Source organism: Macrobrachium rosenbergii, chromosome 36 (assembly GCF_040412425.1).
Source record: "Macrobrachium rosenbergii isolate ZJJX-2024 chromosome 36, ASM4041242v1, whole genome shotgun sequence".
NCBI classification, from domain to species: domain Eukaryota; kingdom Metazoa; phylum Arthropoda; class Malacostraca; order Decapoda; family Palaemonidae; genus Macrobrachium; species Macrobrachium rosenbergii.
In genome coordinates, this window is record NC_089776.1 from 14,399,464 (window position 1) to 14,426,332 (window position 26,869).

General features: G+C 37.3%; 1 protein-coding gene across 3 annotated transcripts; it reads left to right on the forward strand.

The window, feature by feature from the left end:
• Positions 1–313: 313 nt before the first annotated feature.
• On the forward strand, positions 314–26,689 carry LOC136856656 (uncharacterized). Of its 3 annotated transcripts, XM_067134672.1 has the most exons (9): positions 314–457; positions 1,532–2,574; positions 2,618–3,714; positions 9,242–9,406; positions 13,256–13,447; positions 15,441–15,661; positions 18,354–18,466; positions 21,417–21,536; positions 22,660–26,689. In XM_067134672.1, the coding sequence occupies exons 3-9, from the start codon at positions 2,656–2,658 to the stop codon at positions 25,896–25,898; spliced, it is 5,109 nt and encodes a 1,702-aa protein (XP_066990773.1). In that variant the 5' UTR covers positions 314–457; positions 1,532–2,574; positions 2,618–2,655; the 3' UTR covers positions 25,899–26,689. The 3 variants fall into 3 exon arrangements, with proteins under 3 accessions (XP_066990773.1, XP_066990771.1, XP_066990772.1); XM_067134670.1 differs by having other exon boundaries at positions 1,532–3,714; XM_067134671.1 differs by lacking the exon at positions 9,242–9,406 and having other exon boundaries at positions 1,532–3,714.
• Positions 26,690–26,869: the final 180 nt, after the last annotated feature.

Consider the following 26,869-nt stretch of genomic DNA (forward strand, 5'->3'; position numbering starts at 1 on the left):
GAAAGATCAAATTTTATTTATGATAGCTTTTTGTTACGTAATAAATGATTAATAAGTGTTAATTACGATTTAAAGACACAAAGTACGAAAACTTTTCTGTTGTCATGAATTCCAATCAAATGATTTACAATAAAAAGATTAAAAAGGCGTTTTTGGCCTTAAATGTCAATAAAAACATCATATAAATAATTAATAATAGGACTTTATCACATAATAATTGATTAATAAGCTTTAATCATAATATTCATGGCTTTAAAGTAAGAAGCACGACAACTTGGCTAAAAGATGTACGATAACTCTATTGTTTACGTTTAGTTTACCTAGAGAAATGGAGGTTGTTGCATAGCGAACTTCCGAAGTTATTTCCGCGGAAATGAACTTCTGTCCATTATACAAGGTTGATGAGCCTCCTCTCGTCGAAGCCGAGGCAGATGGATCCAGGGGAAATGCGGCGCTGGTATGAAATGATCGGAAATGTTATTATTTATTGTATTTTTCCCAAATGGAAACATTAGCAGGGTTAGACTCCTTGTGTCCCCAGCCACCATGTCGTAAGGCTTTTAACAGAGGCCTATTGATTATTTAAGCTTGTTCTTTCTTAAACAGGTTATTTTACTTTCATTCTGTCAGTCAATATCGATTCCATGGGCCACCATGCCCTTGATATTTAATATTGGCGATGGTTAGTAAGCGTAGTCAAAGGCTAGCTTGGGACTCGAAGCTTGAACCTGATGTTTAAATGGCTTATAGGCTTGGACTCAGGCTTTCCAGAGGCTCTGTTATGGTTATTTTCGTTATCATTGTTATTTAGCTTGTTATTATTGTTATTACACAGCAGGCTTCAGCTCTAATTAGCCAAGCTAAGCAGAATGCTGTAAGTCCAATTGTCCCGATAGGCCAAGTGAAAGCAGCTAGATAGGCCAACAGAAAATCAGATTGAGAAGTAAAGAATAAATATGAAAGAGAAGTAACAGCGAAAATAAATAAAATAAACAACAACAAATTATCCTAGTCACATTGCAAAGTAAAGCTAATTAGACAAATCACAAACAAACCTATTGTATAACCTAGGTCTGGTTATTTTCAAGTGCACCTTTGGTTTTTGTAGAATGCTTATAGGCCTATACATCACCAGTGGATGAACAAACTGTCTTTATACAAGATTCTTATATTTTTACACCTCTGAGTGGATGTTAGGCCTAGTTTTATGAGTGAACCAGTAACTTCTTCCCACTGTGACAGTTTAATATAGTTTACTTAAAAAAGGCACATAAAGTAAAGCCTTTAATGCTTGAAAAGAGTTTGTTGCAATTTCATAATTTTTCAGTGTTTTGCTTTGCTTAAGGTAGCCAGCTGATGACCCATTAGATCTTTATAGTATCAGTATAGGAAATGACTGTATGTGTGCCAGAACCACACACTTGACAGGTAGCAGCGTATATTGAACAAAGTTTTATTTACAGTTATGGTAACCTGTGTTTTTTAATAATTAACACTGTTTGAAATGGACTAATTTTATCCATTATTTCAGAATTACGATGTTGGAGCCGAAGAAAATGCGGGAAAGACACTGGATGAGATGCAGGGTACCATCCTTGGGTCAGAGGGTGATTACATATCAGATGAACTCCTTAGAAAATTTGAGTCGCATAACAGCTCCTTTGAGGGACCAAAGACTCTTTAGATAAAAGTGTAATCCCTGAAAAGCGGTGTTTGGTGAGAACTAATTTCATAAATGTGACTGAAAAAGCTTGTGATTCAGAAGAACAGGAGCAGAACTCTTTGCAAAATGAATCAGATAATGTAACTCTAGGAGAGAGAGTCGAACTCAAGCAAAATGAAAATGTTAGCATACTCCCTAGTGAAAAGCAAGTTCCTGACAGTACGAGCAATGAAATTAGTAATATGAATGCACATCTAAATTCTTATGTAGACTCGTGTAGTTTTTCAAGAAATTGGGTTGATAGTGCAGAGGTAAAAGACAATTCGACGAATGAAGAGAATGTTGATGCACTTTTTTCAAGTGCAGTGGTGTTGAATGAAGTTGCCAACAACATATCAGGAGAAAGGATATCATCCTGTGGTGATGGAAGTGAATCCTTTGGAGAAAGTGGTGTTATTTTATCACAAAGCGATGTTCCACTTTTGGAGAACTTGAAGGATGAGACGCAAGTGAATCAGTGTTATGATAATGAGGGTGAGACAACGCTGTTCTGCAATGTAAATGAAAATGTTAACGCAGTTAATATTGATGAAGATGAAGCTGACACAGAATTGCAGAAATCTCAGCCGTTGGAGTCGGTAGACAGTGACTCCATAAATGATGACAAACAGGGAGAACTTGTGCATTTTGTGGAGATTGAAAAAGAGGTTGAAAATCTTGAAGGTGAGAAAGAAACGGCAAATATTGAGAATGAGCCGAGAGAAACGACAAATATTGAGAATGAGCCTGAGAATGACGTGAATAACATGTGCAGAAGGTCTCAAGATTCTGATCAAGAACATGAAGTCCAGTCTACTTGTTTGGTCTTGGAAGAAAATCTAGATAATCAAGAAAATCCCTTTCCAGACGAAGTAAATGATTTAAAAGGAGAGGTTTTGCCTGGAAAAATATCAGATGAAACAGTTCTTGAAGTAATTAAATCTGGTGACAAAATGGTATGTATGGAGGAAGATAACGATGGTGATGAATTATTGAATGAAAAGGATCTCTCATCAGAGAAAGTGAACAGCCCTATGGGAAGCTGTACTCCCACCAGTTTAACAGAAGTTCATCATTTGGAAGAAGAGAAGACATTATACCAAAAAGACACTGGTGTTGAGAAAAATGTTCCGTCATTAATAACTAATGAGGGAGAAAGGACCTCAGGAGAGGTTTGTGAGGCAGATGGAGGAACCACTGATCCAGAGAGAGAGAAGCTAGATTTGACAACAATCAATGAATATTGTGAAGAAGAAACTTGTGATGTAAGTAAAGAAGGAGAGGATGATTTTGAAAAACAGAATGTTGGGTCATTGGATGGTAATGGAGGTGATCCATTGGAACTGGCTGTTGAAGAGGATAAATTAAATTGTATAGATGGTGACCATGTTCGAGAGGAGAATGAAATAAGTGGAGAAAACTTTGATTTGAATGAAGAGAGGACTTTGCATTTTGTGGATGTTACATCAGATGAAGTAAAAGGGGGAGAAGTTGAAGGTCCAGAGAGTCAGTATGTTGGTGAGATGCAGCAACTCTTGACTATGAACGATATAACCAGCAGTGTCCCAGGAGTAAATGAGAAACAGGAAGGTGATCCTTTGTCGATAGGTGAGCCAAGTAAATATCATAATGTTGAAGGATCTGTAGGAAACTATGTTCAACAATATCAGCAAGAACAGCAAGAAGACAGTGCAGTGTTGGAAGACTTGGAGTTATCTGTGGAAACTACAGATAGAAACAAACTTTTAGAAAGTTATGGTATAGAAAACCATGTTCTGCCAGGTTTTAGTGAGTCACAAACTGGTATTAATGACCATGCAACATTACTTACAAAAGAACTAATCTTCGCTGGCGACCCTGTTCATGTGCGTTCAGCTAGAAAGCCCCTAACAAAGGAGGAAGTCCAGTTTGTTAAAATGGGGCAAATAAAAGCATGCTCGGTTGAAATGGAGAAGATGAAGCCTGAGCTTATTAAGGCGTATACATTTGGAAGAATCAGGATACGCGGTAGCGTAAGTAGTATTTATTTACTTTATGTCTGCACCTTTAAATATATTTAATGTGTTTAAAAGGACAGGACAAGTTTTTTTATCATATTTGTCACTTCTTTTGGAATGTTGCTTTTGTGTCTTCACATTTTTTTGGCACTAAACTAGTCACCTAATGACAGTTAGACTTGGAGTCATGTCAGGGGACTAACTTCTCTTGACAACTGTTACAGGAGAGTGCAGCAATTGAACCCATAGCTAACTACACTATCGTGCATTAGCTGTGACCACCAAATACCCTACAGTAGTGATAATCTCTCATCTGACTTTCATGGCTTGGCCTTACCCACATTTTCTGTCCCATGTAGCTCTTGCTTATCCAATATCTCTGCCGTTGCCCTTGTTTCATTTTAAATTATTCTTATCAGTGACTTCTTATTGCATTTTTTATTGGGCAAGCTGGTAATTGTGTCAGGTTGTTACCTTACCCTATGTTATATCCACATCTTGTTGAAGACTTACTTCACAAGAATCTGCAACCTTCAGATTGTTGAGTCCAGTGATATTTTGTTCCCTGAACTGGGAAGCATTGTAATTCTGTCAGTTTCCATTTTCTTTTATTGCAATTATCTTTCTGCTTCCAAGAAGCGGGTTCATTGCTGCTTTCAGTGTTTACAACTTTCCTTTCATGATTCTGTGAGTTCCTAAGCAAGGGCATTGATGCACTGTAGTTTTCCCATCAGATTTTCCATAAAAAGTATGTACCCCTTTATGACATTTTACATCATATTAATGTAGACTAGCCACACCAGCCTTCCAGTCCTTAAGGAAGCTGGTGTGTATGCTCTGTAGTTTAACTACTGGATATTGATCATCTTTACTAAGACCTTCCACTGGCATGCTGAGTTGTTCTTAGGTTTTTTCTTTCTGTTGTGGTCACTTTTGCTATGCTCATTAAGGCCTCTGTATAACATGCCACTTTGGGACTTGTTCATCATGTGACCATATGGCAGATTTTCTCTTTAAATTTTTTTTTTATATGTATGAATCTGCTTTGTCCCATTTCTAGATCTGTGATAACCTGCAGGTCTGTATGCACTCACTGGAGGTCCTGGTCTAAGACAGCTTTCCAGTGAGAACTCACCAATTAAGAATGCCCAGTTGGAAACAGTACTTTTTTTATGATGCCTGGTGATTGCAGTTACAGAGTTGTGCCCACCAAGAATGGAAGAATCCTATACTATATATTTTTTAAATTGGGCTTGGTAGTAGAGAGGTGCTTCTCTCATAATGGCCACCCCCCCTTGTTTCCTCACAATAGCCTGTTTTTTTTTAACATCCTTTGTGGTCTTATGAAATGATTTTACAGCCCATAGTGGGTAAGGTTGACTGTGTTCATACCCATAACTAATAATTTTCATGAGATTCAGGTCCTGCGACCACCTCTGGAGATTCATTAATAATTTTATGCCACTGGGGATGCTTGGCCCTTCAACCACAGGTCTCCAGGAATTGATCGGCAGTCCATGGGGCAGACATGAAGAATTTCTCGCCTTCAAATAGTGTATGAACTGAACTTTAGGGCAGCATGGTGATTTTTTAAGGTGGGGTGTTATTGGTAGGTTGACATTTCGGCTACACTCTGGTCATGCTTCTGTACAAAAATTGGGATGTTTTGAGGATATCTGCAGGGTGTGTCAGATCTGTTTCTCTCAGGTAGTTGGCAGAGCAGCAAATTCAGATGATGATGCACCCAGTATGATCATTGTTGAGATGCAGGACTGAAACGTCATCCTGATGTGTGACGGTAACAGAGAGACTATAACCTTGGCAGATGATGTGAGCTTTTCCAAGATGAAGAAAAGCAACATTTTGGTTGAAGAAACCCAGGAATAAAGTCACAATTTCAACAACGTGTTATAATTCTGAGACTGTATAGATATCATCAGCAAATACATAAATACCCCATCTTTAGATGCCAAGTGAACTGTTTGCAGTACCAGAAGTTGTAATATTTTTTAGATGAAACTTACCCTCTATCATTAGCTTTATTTGTGCATTTGACAAGTGTCAAAATTGAAAGAATCGTTAGCAAATGCTCCTAATAGTGGGTGGGAGTAAGACATCGAATGTTTTGGTTCCCATTCTTTTCTCTTGGGAAATACGGCCAGCCATTTAGACAAGTGCTCTAAAATTGGTTGACTGTATTTTTGGTGGACACGTTAAGTCATCCAGGGCAGGTACTCTTCTGCGATTGATCATTACCCTGTAGTTTGCAAGGTGATTTGGCGTGCTTCTCCAGTTGTATGTCTCCCCAGTTCCGGGCCCTCAATCCTGGGCAGTAAACGTTATAGTTCAAGATTGGACAAACCTATTCGTGTATGCCATCCCTATGTTTCCACTGTTGAAATTGGTGCTCTAGGGTTGAGGACTACTGGGAACTCCACCATGTTCCTAATTGTAATTTTGGTGCCCAAGGAGTCATTGACTCTCAGTCCTTCCACATATCAGTAGAGTTCCTAGGCATTACCTCCGTAGACAAATCTGCTTCGTCAGGCGGAGACAGGGTAACCTTTACAGAAATATCAAAATGTTTCGCCTAACTGCATGGAACCACTCGTCTAGCTCCTCAGCTCAAGAGAGTTTTATAAGTTATGTATGAGCTCTTTCCTAATGACAGGGGGAAAGTCCACTAATTTCTTGTTCAGTATCACGAGAGCTGTATAGATTATGTTGCAAGTCCAAGGGTAGTCTGTCTTCACACTAATATTAACAATGTATACGGGGCTGCACTTCTTGAGAGATGCCAAAGATTTGTCTGTTTCTTCCATCAGGCTATAAATCCATGCTGACTTAGGTGAAACTTCACGCTTTACTCTTGGATTGCTGAAGGTTCTGCTAAGCTGCTTTTATTGAACCTAGTCATTGGCTTAAGCCTCCCTAGTGGCCCTCCTTCCTACCCCAGAGAGAGATTTTTCTCAAGGCTCTTTCATAGTACAATCTTTCTGGTGGCCTTGGCTTTGGCCAAAAGAGTAAGTAGGTTTTATTAGATATATTTGTTAGTAGGGTGTCACATGCCGGAGCAGAACTATCCTTTTTAGTGCATCCTTTCATGTTAAGATGATGTCAAGACCAAAGTTCTTCCAAGAGTTTTCTCTATCCCTGCCTTAGAGACTCTGACTCCTGAGGAAGATGAGCTTCTTTGATGCTTTGTTAGGGCTATAGGGATTTATACATCCGATCTTAACCATTAAGGAAGCAGTGTAGGAACCTATTTTGCACTGTGAGGAGTCCTTAGGTTCCTAGGTCTTAGATGCCATGGCTTTCTTTATTAATCCTTAATCCTGGAAGCACACCATGCATTGTCTCCAGAGGATTGTCCCCTTTTGAAGGTGAAACTGCATGATGTCAAAACAACAGCCACACTGATTAGTTTTCATCAGCACCTCTCTCTAGATTGTCAAGTCTTGGCAGCACAGTGGAGTGGTAGCTCTGTGTTCACTTCTAATGACTTGAGGGCCATCTGTATCCAGTAGGAACATGCCGTGCACAAGCACCTATCATTGTGGCAGGGGAGATTTCTCCTAGTCTTCCCCTTATGTGTTACTAGTAAGTACACATAGGTGTTCACTATCGACCCCATCCTGGGTAAGTGAGGAACCATGTGTATTGGAGTTTGCACATGGTAATATCATACTCTGCTTTTGTTTGGATTGCAGTATTATGCTTTGTTTTTTTGCTTTGTTTCTTTTAGGTAGGGACAAATAAAGTTCATTAGATTAAATAAATGTTGGACTTATGTTGCAGAGCCATTGCTCCTTATTGGAGAAAGCTACCTTGAGCTGATCAAGAACCACCTTTTTTTCAGGCAAAAATGGTGGTTTTGTTTTGGATGTGAGGTGCCATAGCAACTCAGTTAGGTAGGTGGTAACTCTTTACGGATCATGTTTAGTTGTGGTTTTAGCTCCCATCAGCTCTACAGACCTGAGGCACAGAGGCCTAACTTGCCATTCTGCATTGCACAGTTTCAACTAATGGCTGTATTCAGGGTCAACATTCCACATCCTTGCAATAGTGGACCTCACCTGTTGAAGATCCTCATCTGGCAAGAACTTGCCATGGAATCGTATGCATCAGGTAAGCAGCGATAAGGATATTTCTAATTTCTGATAATTTGGTTATAGGGAAATCTCTTAACCTCCTCCAGCACTCAGTGTTGGGGTCAGCCAATGATAGAGGGTAAGTTTCCCTCTGAAGAGAACAAGAGAAGAATGACAACCAAAACGTTCGCTGTCTTACCCCCACCCTCCAAAGGGTGGGGGTAACTATTGGGAGCGTTCATTAACGATTCTTTCAATTTTGACACTGGTCGAACCTGTGCCAAGTAGCCGTAGGTAAAGCTAATGGTAGAGGGTGAGTACCTAAAAAATTGCTTTTATCATAAAAATCATTATTTTATAAGTAAATTACCAGTCCAACTCATATCTTGTGTAATATGTATGACTGTGAGTGCCTTTCCTATAACTGACATGTTGGATCAGTGAATACAGCTGTAAAGACCAGACATGAAAGTGACCTGTATATACAGTGCTTGAAGGCTTTATATGCAATACTTACTTGATGTGCTTGAAGGCTTTATATGCAATATTTACCTGACATATATCCTTGCTTAAGGCAAAAGAAAATGCTATTTTTAAGGATGCTTGTCTGCAATGCCTCTTCTTTCAACAAATATTTAGGATTTAAATACGAATGTTTGTTCTTCATGTGAACCCATCGGAGGTTTTAATGGAATATTTTTGTCCTGAGCACAAATATTACACAGGTATATTGCTCTTATGGAGTTCCTCACTTCCCTTCCATCAAATTGGCTGCTGGGAATTTCTTTGCTATGCAAGTGAACACAGAAGTTGAGATTACAAGTTGTTACTATTATTATTAAGTTGACTAAACTGACCATTATGCCAAATATTTTGACACTCAAAGCAGACTAAAGGATTTGTTTTTAAATGAAAAGAAGAAATTTTAGCAGGGAGAGTTGAAATTGGACAGACCTCACTCTCCAATTAACTGCTTCTTTTGAAGCAGCTTAAAGCTTCAGACAGTCTCACATTCAAAAACCAGTGGATAAGGTATTTGTAAAGCAATAACAGTCATATGAATTACTGTATAATAGAACCTGCTCTTTTGGGGGAGAGCATTAAAATGGTAAAAATTCAACTTTTATGGTTTAAAGAAAGCATTTCCTACACCATAAAGTTTACTACAAAGCACTTTTGTGAAATGAGAATTTAGGGTTGTGTTTAATCATTAGGAGTCCATTTGATGCTGTAAATCTATAGCAGTGATTGTATATATGATACTAGTTCCTCATATATCAGGTCTGTAACTGAGTTCCTTATATTATCCTTACCTTTCAGTTCTTACCTGGTTGGCTATGACGTACTGCCAGGTTATATGACTTCTAATTAGAGATCAGTATTTTAGTGCAAGAAAAACCGTCGTGGAATTGGAATTTTTTTCCCTTATTTCTTTTTCTTTCCACCCGTAGGGGAAAAATATTAAGCGGTATTTGTGCATCCCTAATGCCCTGCGGCTCAAAATTGTCAAGGAATTGAATTTTGGAAAAAAATCGAGTGAAGTTGCTTCTGCTTATGGCATCAGTAAAAGTACAGTTGAACGAATAAAGCTGAAAATGAAATTAAAAGAAAGAAAGGTAAGGATCTTAATGTAAGTTAGACATTGGAGGTTAGGTCTGTGCTACGTTAGCCGACTTTTTTTTCTTTTATTGTTTAAGGCATGTAATAGAATTAGAAGTGATTGGTAGAGTTAAATAGTTTAGTGTTCATATAGACTTAAGAAAATTGCATATTAATTTAGCAACGCCATTTTATTCACGTCAAAATAGGGATGTGAGAAGGATAAGTATACTATGCTAAATATGAGGAACAGAAATTTCTTAGAAGTGCCTTGTTTGATAAAGGAAGTCTGGCACTTGTCTCTAGTTGTGTACATAAATTTCACTCTTAGACATCTGTACATTTTGTGACCTCAATAAAAAACTTGAAGCATAGCTGTACAATATATAGACCTCTTTATTTTATTTTAGAGTGAGCTTGGTCACGTGGTATGTCTTTAAGTGAATATTCTTCCTCAAGATGGAGAATAATGTGATAATGTCAGAATGCACTGATAGCATTTTTGCAATCTGTGTTGTGCTGTATAATAGAGAAATATAAAGGAGACAAAGCAATGTTTTTTTTATATAGGCTAAGTGAGGAATGCCACAACATTTGAATTGATATTGTACATTTTACTTACAGGTCAGGTGACATGAACTGTAGAGGTAGCTACATTGCTTAATATTAGTAGCAGACTTATTTTCTATTAATAAGACACTTGATATTTTGGGCTAATAGGGAGTTGAGACCCTTTTGGAATATGCAGATATGCTGGATTTCATAGCTTAAAGAGTGCAAATGCTATAGAATGCAAAAATGCCAAGCTATTTTATTTTTTCATTGTTTTGCAAAATTTAGTTGATTTATTAATACTAGCTTGAGTTTGGCTTTGAAACTGCAGCTGTTCATATAACCTTTTTTGGTGTTGTAAGTTTGTGGTTAAGATTGACATACGATTTTTCCCAGTACAGTTGAACCTCTTAAAACTGGCATTCTGTGGTCCAGGAACTCCGTGGTTAGGCTTGATTTTGAATCAGATGCCATTAGTTCATTGCACAGCCATGAGGGCAGTGTCACTTAATGTTTACAACTTCCCATCAGCAAAAATTTGCCATATCTTTGTTTTTATTATGAAAATAATTGTTAGAAACAAAAATAAATGAAGTCAAATGTGTTTTCGATATTAACTTGAACTGAATATAAATAAACATTTTTAAAGATTTCACTTGAGAAGGTTCTACCAAGTCAAAACTTTTAAGCAGAACAATGAGACATTTGGCAACGCACGAATTCCTTACTCTTAGAGTGCTGGAAACCCCTAGGGGTGATATGGTTTTGATCATTTCTTTTATATAGCTGTATATTTACCCATTCAATATTCCACCCATGAGATCAGATGATGCTAGAGGTAAGAAGCGCAAGCATAAATCTTTACCTGTGCTAGAAAGTGTTTCTCCTGTTAGCGAATGTTTAGTGCTCATTTTCCTCAATAGATGTTGGTGTGCTTTGTTTATGTTTCGACGTTCAAATGCACTGAGTGATGGCCGAAATTCATTCTTTACTTTTGCCATTTCATTATCCTCTACAACCAAAATAAATGACAAAGAAACTAATAGTAATAGTTATGAAGATGGTAAATTTAAAGAGATGAAAGTCATCGATAATATTCTGCAGAATCTCTTAGAAAAGCCAAGTACTGGCTAACTAGGGAATGCATGCTGAATCTGTTAAATAAAGTACACTATTTTAAAGAAAATTATATAGTATGAAGTTATAAAATGATAAAGTGAAAATATATGAGTAATAAAATTATAAAAAGCAGTGTCAGAACTTAGCCAAGTAGTAGCCTAAGTCGACAACTAGGCTATTTGTATGTGGATTTAGCTTGCAAGACTATGTTTGCAGAGGGGCTTCATTTTTTAGGGATGTATTCTATATTCCGGGATTTTCTGTGGTTCGGCAGTGGCCTGGTCCCAAGGTTCCTGGTTCAAGAGTTTGGTCTGTACCATTCGTCGTGATGGAATGCATCTTGGTCAAAGCAAAGATTATTGTATCCCAGAATGGCATTTACCATTGATGGCTGCAGCTCATCCCAACTGCGTATGGTGTAGACAATTGCATCCCTTACCTTAAATCTCTTCCAGATTTCTCTCACCTTTCTTTTAGGCTAAGATCAAGAACTTGACTATTTTTTGTATCCTCTGCCATAGGAGGGATGACCATCAGGGCTTGAGTCTTAACATCATAGGAAATCAGAAATTACAACAGGACATTAGATGACCCAAGGAAACACACTAGAAAAGGTATTAAGATGCATAGAGGAAACTGTAATTAAATGCAGTAGCAACAGCTATTATATTCAACAGTTCTGCTCTTAGAGAAGGTCTCTTACCTTAATGTCGTTAATATTATTATTTAATAGTTTTACCACAATGATGATGGTAAGACTAAAAGTGAGGCACTCCTGGTAACTCTTTTTCAACCGTACACAAGCGCCTTCCACTTTTGTATCTTTCCTCTGTCCTCAGCATTCAACAAATCCTCTGTCCTCTCTGATCAGTGTACAGTAACCTCTCATTTATTCACACCAGTAGAGCCATAGGCATAAAATGCTAAAACAGGCTGTTACCTACCCCTGGCCCTTGCTAACCTACCCTAAACTTTAGGCTAATCTTGCACTACTTGGTCTACCTTGTGCAGAAACACTTAAATCAATTAAACTGATAGACTATGTGAAAGAAAGAGTGATGCAGCATTGTAATAAAAGTAAAGTCCAATGAAAACCTCTGTTCACTCCAAAAACACCCATAAATATTGTAATTTGGTAAGCAGACTATTGGTTGAGACTTTCATCATAATTTCAAACTTCAGTTTTGGTCGATTATGACTGCACAGTGTTCTGTAGAGTACAGTATTAGAAAGTATTTAATACTGTCCGTAAACCCATTAATCATAGATAACAATATTCCAAACAAATGGCTCCTGTTACCAACAACTTGATAGATCTTAAAGGAAAGGAAAAGTCCTACTGCTCATGCCCAGCTTACACTCCACTGGCCTGGGAGGCAGGGCACCATTCCTCTTCGCTAACTTATTTTGAAGTGTTAGGTGGGGAGGAGTGTACAGGAGGTTTATGATTAATGAGTTTGTTAAAAAATATATTGTTTCATAAAAAGCCTGAAGTGTAATTTAAGGAGGATGATAAAAGATGAGTCATGGAAGAAAAGAGTAGACCAAGACCAAGATGTTCAGTCCCCTCCTAATGACAGCACACAGCATTCAGCTCCTCACACACTAAGCTTTCCTTGCCAAGTAGCAGTTATCACGTAGGACACTCCCACCCTGAGGATCTTCCCCTACATTCAAGTTTCTGCACAGTTGTCACTGTGAGCCACACATTGGGTGATAATTTTCCATCTTAAGGGGGAAATAGCTGTTTCTTGGTAATAAGTATGAGTAATGTAAATGCAGAAAGTTGAGTCATTAATTTGTAAGTTCTCTGGTTTGCAAACAGTTAAGAATTAAGTACCTTCAGTCAGTGAGACAATGCATATCCTCTAACAGGGAAGCTGTTACCAGGACCAGTTCTTTATTCAGGGCTATCTATAATTGCTTAAGCCAGTGTTAAGACTTTATGTATCTATGAAACAAACATTTTTATTTGTATATTTTTTCTGTATTGAGCACCTTGATACTTTTATGCAGCCTCATTAAATTTTTTTATCTGTATACAGGTACTTGATTGCAGTGTTCATATCTAATTTATGGTTTTACTGCTTCAGTATATCACTGTCTTTATCACATAGAATGCTGTTATTTAGTTCTATATATGTCAGGAATTGAAATATTGCATTTATATTATTTGTACATTTATTTTTTTCAAGTCCTTTAAGTTAGCAAGCCATATCGGTAGTGAATCTTCTAGTAACTCCAAGAGGACATTGACCTTTTCCACCCGAGTCAAGATTATGGGGAAGCTCGAGCGTGGAGTATCAATAGAGGCCCTGTCACATGAGTACGGGATTAACAAGTCCACATTGAAAACCTTACGGCGATTAAAAAATGAGAAGATCAGAGTAAGTTGAAGGTCAAGATTTTTGTGCTGATAGTCAATTTTTGTTTTGCTTATTTTACCTTTTTTTATGATTTCATTAACAGCAATAACATTTAGTAATAGCTAGGCAGAAAGTCCTTTGTAAACAAGCATAATACAGTATGTCTAAAAATTGGTATGTGAGTTTGATAGGTCATGTCCTGTCCTCGTAAACTGTATTTATAAATTACTTTGGTCACCACATAAGTGTAATTGTTGCTTATGCACAAGGCATGTGTGACTCATTTTATATAGAGTTAATAATTGTTGCTTGCAGTTTTGGTCCTGGTTTAATCATTTATACATTGTATCTTACATCTCCAAATCCCTTTTTATTGGGACCTTTAGCGTTCGAAAGGGCCTTTAATAACCCTTTGCAAAATCCATTGTGTTTTACAGCGAACCCATCATGTATAATTCAGCCCATTTTGTGGTTAGCTACATGCCACAGACAGTCTAAATTCCACAAAAGAGACAATAATTTAGCAGTTAGTAAAAAGGTAACTAACTGGTGTTTCAGTTGGTCCCAGATAACATATCCAACAGGCTGACTTGCATGTTTTCTGTGAACCTGTTCACTTTTCACTAGATTCCTCAGAATTTGTTCATTTATTTCAATGGTTGAGTTGTGTTTGCATTCTTTTTCTTTTCATCATGCCTCCATTTAGTGCATTTTGATGGTGTTTTAGTTTTTTAGTTTTGGTTTTATTACTTTTTTCCTGGTCGTTACTACTGACGTGAATACTGCTATTGCAGTTGGTAACTGTGGTTCTTTAAGTATTTCTTGAGGAACGTTGGTTACCTTTTTCTTGGTACGCTTCTTTTCTGGCTTTATTTGGGTAGCATGTAGAATGTATATTTTTCTTAGTTTATTATTTACTGAGTGCTGTATGAATATTAATCCCCAACTCACTTCTGAGTGATTTTCAGGGTTTTTGTGTTTCATAAGCATTTTATTATCATTGTGTTGTCATTGTTATCATTGTGTATTTTATCGCCTTGTGTTTTATTTCTACAGTTGCCGTTTGTGCCTGCTTTATTTCTACTATGTATTTTATTGGAATTTTGCTAGGTCTTATAAAGATGACTTTGTGAAGGTGTATTGGGTTAACCAGCTAATTTGAACATAAACTTGCACAAGTTTGGTGGGTGGGTGCTGGAATGAGGATTGGTTTAGTCCATCCTGCTCTCCATGTCATGATTTGTCAATCATCCAGTAGAAGTGTGCTAGGAAGACAGTAGTGGACATTCCTCTGCATAGGCACCTTCAGTTTCAGTTTTGTGTCATGGCTTGACCTTCATCACCGCTTAAGTGAAGGAGCCTTTCTTGTTCGATATCACTCACTATCTTAAGGAAAAGTGGTAATTTCTTGTGTACATACTGAAATTGAGTTTTTTTTTTTTGTAAGCTAGCTGGAAGGGGATCTTTTTTCACTTGTTGGAAAATGTCTGTTGGCAAAAAATCTGAATGTTGGTGAAAATAATTATCTGTTGCATAGTTTTCAGTCTGGCTTTCACAAGGGGCTGGGTGCTTGAGATGTTCTTTCAACTCCATCATTGTAAAGGAATCCTTAGACTCAGGTTACGGGGTTCATATATTTGGTTGTAACTTTATTGTTGGTCATGAGGCCTTGTTTTCATACTTAGATGGTCGTTGCTGGACCTTATCTTAGTAGTATTAGTGGATTTGATGTTCCTTAGGATAGTGTTCTTGGCCCATTGCTTTCATTTAAATGCATATTCTTACGATATATGGTTTGATCTTTAAAATGTGTATAAACTCATTATTTTTGTAGATGATGGTATTATCTTTGCATAGCAGAGGTAACACATTAAAATTAGATATCTTGTATCCACAAGGATAACTTTTTATTTCCCCTAGGTTAATACAGTAAGTACTGTAAGGCATTTCCCTACGGTAATGTGCATCTAAAACTGTTGTATTACCAACCACATGCTTCTTTCTTTCTTTCTAGGAAAGACAGAACAGTTCCGAAAGTTCTGCATCACAGGAAGGTTCAGATAGTCCTGCAAAGGAAAAGAGAGATGTCTCCATTGGTGCAGAAAGTGGGCCACTTAAGAAAGTCAAGAAAGAGTACAAAAAACCCAAGTGCACTCTGTCGGTACTTATGGCAATGATACTTCAAAACACGGAAACAAGGTCTTTGTCTTATATACAGCTTAAGAAGCTGTTATGGTAAGAATTCATCATTTGATAGAAGTATTTGTGCTTTTTATCTGCATGACTTAACAAAATACAGTAAATTACTTACACAACAATTCCAAAGATTTTTACTACAGTAATCCTTCAATTATCTGGATTGCCATTATATGAAACTTTACAATATCCAACACACCCAGACCAAGGCCCCAAAGATGGATGTGAATAAATTTTAAAAAGTTTGAAAAAATGGCCTCAGGAAAATATTAATAACACTACTTACACTCTGACAGACTGAGAAAGGGTTTTTGGGGGATGGGGGAGGCCTCAAGAAATTTCCAAGGTTGCGGGGGTGGGTCTGATGGATGGGCACCATGGGAGAGGAGGGGCAGTAAGGCTGTGTAGAGGACTGAACTCACTCATGAGAAGGGGTTGTTTCAGATGGTGGATGGAGGTGGGAACAGTTACCCTGGCTGGGAGGGGGTGGGGATGCAATGTTGGATGGGTGAAGAGGGCTAGGTAGACATCTGACTTGTGAGAGCTTGTTATGTGTTGTTTTGCTTATGATTTTCTATTTATATTTTATGCTTTTCTCATTTATATTTTTACTGTATCTTTTCTCATTTATATTTTTACTGTATTTTCTCATTTTTTATTTTTAGAACCCAAAAGATAAATGATATTGTGCATAGGGTACGAGCAAGAGAGATAACAACTGAATTGAAATGTCAACAGTGATGAAATATTTTGTGTACTGGTATGATATGTGATATAATCATACTTAAAGTCAACTTATAATTAAATACTCTTACAAAATTGTAGTTAAATACTGTACAGGAAATCAAGCAAAGTGAAAAAGAAAGATGGCAAGCATGATACTGAGCTAGGAAACTTGCACTTGAATGTACACACTATGTAAAGATGGTAATATGAACATTGATGAAATGTCACACACACACACACACCACTATAATGAAATTTAATATTGACCCCTTGGTACATTGCCAAGTGTAGTATATACACTTTTGCAGTTGTGTATATAAGCATGTTTATGGACATTTTTAAATTTTTTTTTACTTTTTTTACAGTGTAAAGGTTATATGCATATTCTAAATGCTAACTTGTCATACTTTTTATGGGGAATCCCTCGGATTCCAGTGTTTGGCTTCAAGCCTGAATTTCATATTCCATTCCATTACACACACACACACACACATAAGTGCTGTACAGCTTCTGTGATATTATGAGGTGAAACGAAAAATCATTCAATATGAATTCAATTCCAATAAAATAGAAAAGATCAACTACTTTTAGTAGTGTTCTTAAAAATTAATTTGCTTTGAAGAGTCATCATTGAGAGATGCCATATGTACCTAAGATGTAAACACTGGGCATTCTACACAACAGTTTCCATGATAGCCTTTACTTACCGAACGAACTTCATTTTCGGTAGATTGTTCTAGGCTAGGCTTTCAAACAAGATTACCAGACTTATGGCTTATGTAATAATTCATAACCATCACTTATAATTAACAACTCCTTACCAAAGAACTGACATAAACAACATCGAGTATGACATAAGCAAATTAATCGGGAGACAGCTGTTATGTGGTTTTGAGGAATTTTACTTTAACATAAAGTTTGTTAGTTTTACCGTGGTATACCCATTTTACATTTATGTACAAAACTAAAAATAATCCAAGCAATATATATGTTTCTTTTAGCAACTAAAAAATGATTTTCCTAATTCTTTCACTAGTAGGCTCAATCAGTTGATCCTGAGAACTTAAATTGCAAATGGCGGACGATCGGTTTTTTATACGTTATGATGATGATATAACATGATAATAATAGTGTAAATGGATTCAGTAAAATAGCAGTTTCATTACCTATACCTTTATCTTAAATAAAGCTGTAATAGCCTCTTTGACTTTTGAAAATGGATATTGTGTGTTACAACTCGCATAGGTCAGTACACTCACATTTTATATCTTGTGTAGGGTAATACAGTATGGTAACAGTGGATAGGAAAATTGCTGTGCAAAAATACATTAATGGTCATAAAACCATGGTAGGCTGGGAGTACAGTAAACAAATAACTGGCTACCTACCCACTGAATTATGTCATTTACGAGAGAGAGAGAGAGAAAAAGAAGGGGGCTGCATTTTTTCAAAGTTTATTTGTGATGTATTTTGTTATAAATATGGGGAAAAAGGTAGATAATTGCCTTTTGCATAAAAGTTTCAGTTTAAAGTGTGGTGGTTGTTGTTTATAAGCTTATCGAGTGTTTACGGTTACGTGGTCTCAACAAAGTTAAGCGAGGGAAGGGTATGGGGTTGCCCATACCGGTAGATTTTTTACTGTGCCTTATTAGGATTTTGCCATTATCCAACAGGCCCTTAGCTCTATTAACCCGGATAATTGAAGGATTACTGTATTTTATAATAAACATAGAAACATGATTTTTAAGCAGAATAGATTTTTGGACTTGCTTTATTCTAAAACTCCTGTTGGTTTGATACAGCTTAGGCCATACATCACTTCATTAAGCTAGGCTAGTCTGAAAATGTAGCTTGATGCTTTGAATAACTAGTGTCGGTATGTTTGGTATGACTTTCGTCTTGAGGTATATTGAAAGAAGGATAAAATTGTATTGCTTCAAGTAGTACTATTCACTGTTTGCTTTTTTCACGCGTGTTAATTATGAATTCCATAATATTATTACAGTTACCTGTTCCCATCCTACTGCAAGGAACTCAGTGGGAAAACGTGGGGGAAAAATCTTTCAGTTGCTGCTGTGAAGAGAGCCAAGGGGTACTTCTTGAAATCACGTGTTGGAGGTAAGTTGGTTATAGGACAGTAGTTATTTCTAAAATTACCACCACCAGCATTGAAGGGAACTAATATGTGTGCAAAGTAGCGTTTATGGATCTTTATTTTTCATATTACTTTCTCCAAGGCGCAACAGGCAGTGTGATGGTGCCCTCACTAAAATACCATGTAAATTCTTGTTCTCCATCTTCTGTTAGTCTTCAAAATATCCAGTGCTTTTGTACTTACCAATGTACCAATCTACAAGCTCTGTGTATAATCTGTATCACCTCAACAAACTTTGCTTTGTTCTCGTGTATACAAACCTGTTTATCCGTCTCATGTATTTGCGCTTGTTTCTTCACAGTCCCATTACTTTTATGGTCTGTTCTTGCCTTTGATTGAATCCCAGACTCTCCATTTTAAGAAGAGAAGACCCAGACCTACTAACTACCAATGTTTGGTATATTTAATAAAAAATAGTTGCATATAGTGCATTTGTGAAGGTTTTTCAAGATGATTGTTATTACATTTGCAGGTTTTGGAGTCGTTAAGTTTTTTTTTAATCACTGCTTAAGTGGTGGTGCAACGGTACATCGTAATTTGGGTTGTCTTCATGCTGTCGCTCAGACAATTCTTACAAAGTAAGTCTCGCTCTGTTTCTGCTTAGTATGTTGTTTTTAGCAGGAGGGTTTGATTTAGGGTTGTTTGAAAGTTATCAGTGTTATTGTTGATTTTTTCTGTTAGGATTTCCTTTTGGCTTTGTTGTGGTTTGCTTCTTGTTTAGCTGAGAGTAATCAAACTCCTTTTGATTTTGTGGAGGGTGAGTCTGAGTATGCCAGGATTCTGTTTTTGAGAGCCCTTTTTTCTATTTTTTTTTTTTAGGGAGGGGTCTTGTCTCTCTTTGTTTTATATAAAAGTTATATTTGTTGGTTTTTGTTTTGTTTGAGTGTGTGGTACTTTACCACGTTTCCGTTATGTTAAGTTGATATATAGTTCGTTAGCTACGAGCTGCCGGAGAAACGATGGCAAAGGGATCCTTTCCCTAGCTAGGGAACTGATCAACTGAGCTTACTGTGAAACTTCCCACTGGTCATCAGTACATTTTGGCTAAGATCTCTAGAAGGCAAAGTCATCCATATGTCTGTCACATTCAGAAAGGACATGTAGTTTGAATACTAGGATAGAATATATTTGTGAAATTCACATGCATATCCTCTTACCTTGGAATGTTGACCATAGGCAAAGGGATCATTTCTCTGCCTAGGGGAATGGCCTGAACGTACCCTGCAATTTCCTGGTGGTCATTAGTACATTTGAGGCAACATATCTTAGGGGCCACAGTCATCCATCGATCTGTGTCATTCAGGAAGAACCTGTCGATCTGGTGCTAGGATAGAATGTAATTGTGCAGTTCACGTTCTTATCCTTTTACCTCGGGTTATTGCCCTTGGGTCCTTGGACTCCTTTTCCTTGGATCCTTGGTGGGTGCTCAATAAGTCGTGTAGCTTACCCAGATCTTAAGGACAGGTTATGTCTCGCATAAGGTGTCCAGCTACAGGGAGAAAGTGTTGTCAAGACTGGCTTCCTACCTTCCTCCTGTTTTCCATCCTCTTCCAGTGGACAGAGGAAGAGTAAACAAGCCGTCACGAGCTGGACTAGCATGCATGCAGGTGACCTGTATGACTGAGTATCCTGCCTATATTCCATTTTTGTGTGGATTATTTTTAGCTACATAGTCTTCAACGTTGTAGGTTCGTCTGCACCTTTTGAATTAAGGGTTTTCTTACTTACCTTTGATTCAAAGTGCCCAGAGGTCTGGCAGTTGAACATCCCACATGTTCAACAGATCAAAGGTATGGTATCCTTTCTTTGCTCTTTCATGACCAGAAAGAGAATACCAGGTGAGCCGAACTACCAGTCAGCTCAAAGAATTACATGGAATCTTCCCTCCAATAATAATCTGTCCAAGGGTTTGTATCTGTAAAGAAATGACAAATTTTTAATTAATTTTGTATTTTTCAAACTTGACTTTACCTAAAGGCCATTTACCACCCCTCATTCTTTTACCTGGGCCAAAAGGTAAACTGAAGAGATGGAATGCATACTGGTTGGGTGGGCGGTACTTATCATAACCGCCTTGCAAAAGTTTAACGGCCAAACTTTCCCGCTTCACTGAAAGTTATCCATATGTAAAGACCTCAGGCTGGTATGTTAGGAAAAATACAAATTAATTGAAAATTTATCATTTTTATACTTAGCTTCAATAGACCTAAAGGACTCTTACCTTTAGGTCACAGGTTTTCCAGCTTCCAGGAAATTTTGGTATGGAAGGAGAAGGTTTACCAATTTTAAGCTCTTCATTTCAGTCTGGCAACATTTCTCAGGAATTTGCGTGTGCACTTTCCCCAGTGATAGATTTTGCCCACTGGCAGGGCAGTAGGCTCTCAAGTTACATGGATGACTGGCTAGTTTCATCCTCATTTACCATGATTTAGCCATCTCTTTATGCATAAGCACCTTATTTCATACTCTTAAAGGGACATGTTCTTTCTTATAATGATTCAGTGTCACTGGAGCATTTGTTCCTTGTCTTCAAGTGGTCTCCTATAGTTTTCAGGTCTCAGTCACCACTGGGACACTCATCAGTGAAATCTTTTCACCAAAGTTGAGGCAGGTGACTGATGAGCACCTAAGGCTCAAGGTGGCACACGTTCAAAACTCCTAATGATTCTTTTCTTTCTTAGTTGAAAGAGTGCGCCTGGGAACATTTATGAGACTACAAATGTGGACCTATATGAGTGATGGCTTTGTTTAAAAAAAAATTATATTTTATAAAAATAAGTCATTGTTTAATTTTATTGCCATATACTACTAATTTAGCTTTATGAAACAGTATTAAAATGTTTCCTTGGAAAACAACAAAACTTGGAAAAAAGTCTATTATGAAACTGTATGCTTACAATTTATTCTTCACAGGAAAAAGTGATCCATTTTATTTGGCACTAAATCCAGAGGAGGAAGAAAATTGGAAGAAATATGTTCGAGAAGGTACTCGCAATTTAAGAAGTGAAGCAGAGAGGGTTATGCGTAGGCCAGGTAATATGTAAAATTAGAATTATTCTTAATTTTGGTTTGTTGATTTCACATCAGCAGTCTTTTAGGCAACTGGCATTATACTATAAGTCAGATCCTTCAGAAATAGCTCATCAGTCAGTAGTTGGAAAATAACCCTGTTATACCATGGTTTTAATGAGGATATGCTCCTAGTCACTCAAAATAATAAAGAATTTAACTTTAAAGAGCCCTTGGCCTACTGTAGAGTACTTATTTGCAGTAAATATACTCATAATTCCACTTTGAAGAAAACAAAGCTGTTTAAAGAAAACACTTAGGGAAAAAGTATTGGGAGGAAACAGGAGAAATTATTTCCGTCACCAAGTATCCATCCTCCTTGACCATAGAGCACTTACATATTGGCAATAGTATAATCTTTGAAGCTTTTTACTTATATTTGTACATACATGTTCTAATTTATTATTAGCTCATTTGGCATGTAAATAGTTAGACAGCATTCATATCTAAAATTTAACAAATACCTTGTGTAGTTAAACCAAAATGACTACAAACATGTAATATGTTTTAGACATTGCCACTTTCCCAAATTTGATTCATAAAACCTTGACCTAAGTTGGGATATCGTGTAGATGTGGCAAACATGGTGCCACATCTTCCCGTACTAGGTCAAAAAGGGTAAGCAGCTTGGCAGTTTTTTATTTTTTTTGTATCTAACAGTGGAGATGTAAATTCAGTGAAAGAACTGAAATCTGAAGAATTGAAATAATCCATTAAACTGCTTTGATCAGAAGGTAGGATAAGGACGATTTAGTTTGTAATCATCTGAATGAATTATGCTAATACCCAATATCTAGCCCAGACTCACTGGTGAAAATAAATTATACAAGGCAATAAAACAAAACAAAAAAAAATACTGTTTTTGGCTCGCCAAGAGATGGTAAATTGTAAATTTAGTCAGCCTTGTCGGGGAACAGTCTTTTTCTTCTGGATAGCCCATGGGAGGAATAAGTAGGATTTGATGACTAGATAAGCTATAGTCAGATTATAAGTCAGGAAGAAGTTTGGCAACGTAGCTAATGACAGCCATGCTCATAGTCATTTTGGTTTGACTATATAGTTGAATTTTTCTTGCATCTCTTTTCAGAACTGCTTGAATCCCTGCTTCTTGGAATTATGCGACTGGATACTTGGAAAATAGCTGATGAAGAAATTCAAGTGGACTCAGATGAAGAAAGTAATTCAGTTGGTACCTCTGAAAAATTGCAGGAGGCATCTGCCATTAAAACAGTTAGTAGCCAGTCATCTAATGGCAATGAAAATAAACCAGGCAGTCTAGTAGCACTTAGTTCCATAAACAGTGTCACGACTGAAACTGTGAAAAAGACTAATATTGCAAAAAGAAAAAGTAGTTCATCAGTGGATAAACCCCCAAAATTAATAAAGACAGGTAAAGCTGAAGGGTCTACTGATGCTAATCAACTTTCTAGTGCAGTCAGTAAACCTGGGTTGGGTATTGGGATATGTGATACTGACGTTAACAATAGACTCGTCAATCTTTTAATGGGTAAGGAGAAGCATCAGTCAGAAAAATCAAAGGATGTTGCAAAAACGTCCAGATCAAGTCTTGTGCAAGATAATTCTGGTAATATCTTGGCAGAAGTTAGTAAGGAAGGTATCAAGAGTGTTGATTGCCTTGTCAAAAGAGAACTTAAGTCATCCCAGCATATGATGAGTGATACAACCACAAGAAACTCTCTCGAACAGAGTGATTCAAAATTCCGAGAAGCCCATTCGCAAGTGCTTGGTTATTCCTCTGGAAGTGATAAACCTCAGCAGGAAAGCTGTTCTTTGTTAAGGGAAAGCAAGATTCCCAAGGTGAAACTGGAAGCTTCTCCTACGGATGAAAGATCAGGCAGCCCTGCAAATGATGAGGAAAATTTGCCCCGAATCATAAGCGTTGAAGACAGGGCTTACCACATGTGGCAACACAAAGACCAAGATGACTCTAGGGATATGAAGTGGGAGTCTGAATCCTTACAGAAAAAGAAAAAAAGTTCCAAAACTTTTGGGAAGTCTCTGTTGTCACTAGTAAAGAAGAGTGGACCTAAAAGTAAAAGGCCAGAACAGTTGGAATCTGTATATAGCCGTGATCAGCAAGTTATTGGACCTGGAGACTTAAACAGAATTAACCTTGCAGCCACCAGTGTTCCTGGATCGACTTGCATTCAGTCTACCTCAGGAATTGTTAGAGTCCCTCACAGTCAACCAGGGCAGAGTGGAATATCCTATTCACAGTCTTCTCAAATAGTGCAATCACCTAGTCAGCCTCAGTTTAAACAGAGTTTAGCTGTGGCACCTGATTCTCAGCCACACCAGACTAAGTGTGAAATATTTCAACCAATTCAGAATCCTTGTAGAGATGATCGATTTCCACTTCCCGCTAGTTCTTCAACTTCTTTGGACTTTGGGTCCCTTCAGAACAGACTGCATTTGCCCCAGAGTCTTGCAGGTAATCTCTCTTCACCTAACATTCCAGCATCTGTGAGCACTCATTTTGGAATTAATAATCAGGGAATTCAACCTGGACATGCAGTAGCACCCCAAGAAAACTTGTTCAGTATGAGGAATTGGCCTTCTGCACAGGTGCACCCTACCCAGCCACAGCCAGGTAAACAAGGTGAAGAGAGACCTTCACTTCCAAAGGTATCTGAGTGCATAGAGACTTGGCAAAAGGTTTTTCCTTGGATGTACTATTTGGAGCATGAAAGGGCTTTTATATGCAGTATATGTGAGTGGTCATCCTCAGATCGTAAGGACATTGAAGTATTCAGGCTTCAGACTCCAAAAGACGTGTATTTAGTTGCGGGTCAGCTTCGGTATCATAAAGAAACCTCTCTGCATAGGGTAGTAGCTTTTAAGCGAGAAAAAGTTATAGAATTGTTTGACTATGTGTATCCTGTGTTGAAGGGACACTTGCAAGAAATCTCTTGTGTGGACGACATCATTAGAACTGTCAGTGATTTAGCTGGAGGTACATTTCCTGGCCCCCAACAATCACCACAGAAAGAATATTTTATCTCATACATGATCAAGCACATAGCTGAGTGCATAGAAGAGAAACTGTTTGAATCTCTTTCAGAAAGTCCTTTCTTTAGTGTCATAGCTGTGAAAGATAAAGACTATGCCATAATACGATGGCTAAACAACAGGGGTGAAAGTGAGGAACATTTCTTTTGCAGCCAAATAGGGTATCCAGGTCAGGTAATGTCATGTTTAACCTACTTAAAAAAGCGTAATGTGAATATGAGTAAATTGATATCATATACAAGTTTAACAAATTTGATTGAAACAAACATTGATAATTCAGTGATGCTTCAGGTACCAGTGCGTTATCCCCCACTGTCTGTTTGTCTTGAGTGGCTGGACAAGGCAAGTTTTCTGAAGAACCTCTTCCAACATTTATCTGTATTAACTCGGTTATGTAAAACATCCTACCATAAGTTTGCGCAGTTTCCTGAAGCATCGGAACTCATGAATATGACCGAACCATACAGTCATAATTGTATTGTTAATTCAAGAATCGTTAATTTCTTTTTTGGCAATATCAAAGTGCTAAGAAAAATTGCTCAAGATATATATAAGACAACTGGTAACATGGAAGCTTTTGGATTCAGTGTCCTAGAATTGCAAGACTATGATTCACTGTTGAGATGTTCATCACTGCTAACTAAGCTTCATTCAATCATGAGTGCCAAGCATACTGATCCCCAGTCATTATGTCAATTAATGAAGGAGTTTAGATCTCAGATCTGCCAGAGGTTACCTGAGCTGAAGCACGAGAACTTGAATGAATATAATGTAATGTCACTTATAGATATCTTCCTCTCACATGTGATGTTGACCTTGCTCTCTCCTGGTAAAGAAATCACTGATATATTTTCTAAAAACATGAGGCACTTGTCTTCAGCAGACTTGGAAAAGATCTTTCCAAATCTGATGTCAGAATATCAAGGGAACAGTTCGCAGTGCTTGGCAAATTTACATTCACTAGGGAAGCAGTTAGGGGAGAGTCATGACAGTAGTCTCTTGCATTTACTTTCCATCATTGTATCAAAGCAAGACTTAGCCCAGATGTACCCAGATTTATATAGACTTTATCAGAAAATTACTGTTTTGCCATTTCTTCATGCCCACGTTGAGCAGAGCATGTTCAGCGTGGCTGCCGCTGAGGTCTTTCTGACGAACAAAGTGGAAAAGCGTTTGTTACTACCAGTGACGTTGATTCTCTTGGAAGGTCCCCCCACAGAACTTATGGACAAAAGTCACATATTGGAGGCATGGTCAAGGAAGTGGAAAATATGTAAACTTCATAAAGATATGTAAAAGTCAGTGCTATTTTGTTTATTATATTTTTTTTCAGTTCATCAAAAGTGGTATGTGAACATCATAGAGAGTGGTTTTCTTTAAGAGAGGGACTTGTATAGTAGATTCTGGTTTTTATGTAAGCCTTAATGTATTTCGAAGATGCAGTGGAGCGAGTTTAGTCAATGGCTGGAACCAAAAGAAATAGTATTAGGGAAGTATTATATATTTATATAAAAAAGGCATTTCTGTTGGGTTGTGCATTTTATGTTAGAAATTTAAAAACTTGCTGGAGGGTAATACCAGATTTATTTAAATTCACGCAGAGTACACACATTTTTATGAAAGTGTCATTCAAAGGGATTGACACATGAGGATGAATTTAATTTGGCCATATTTTGTGTCCATAAGACAGCATTCCCTTACTGTTAGTGGCAACCTGAAATTTTGCAAAATTACTTATGCTAAAATTCAGAAAGAACAAAATACAAAATAAATGATACTTCATTGTAGTACCTTTAATATTACACTCCAATGAGAGAGGCAGACAACAGTATATTGAAATCTGCTATTTAAAACTGCGTGATTTCACTCCCTAGCTGTTGCAGGAAGATATAAAATAAGAACATTTAATGCCTTCATGAACATTATGGAGTCAGATGTCTCAAAAGCTACTTTGTGTTGTTTACTTTGGTTACAACTGAATGAAAAGGATATTCAACTCACGACTTTGAGTGTGTGTGTTAGTCTGCTAGGTATTTGATTACCATATGCAAGAAGGGTGTTTTCATAATCTACACGTTAGGTTACAATAAGCAATTTATAACTTTTTTTCCATATTTGAGACTAAGCCTATGTTAAGGTGTGATGTCAGATGATATTTATTACACTGCCAGTTGCAAATGTGGTGAATGGTCAGAGAAAAAGATTTTTTAATATTTATTCAGTGAATACAGTATTAAGGTTTCATTTTTGTGAACATCATAATTTTT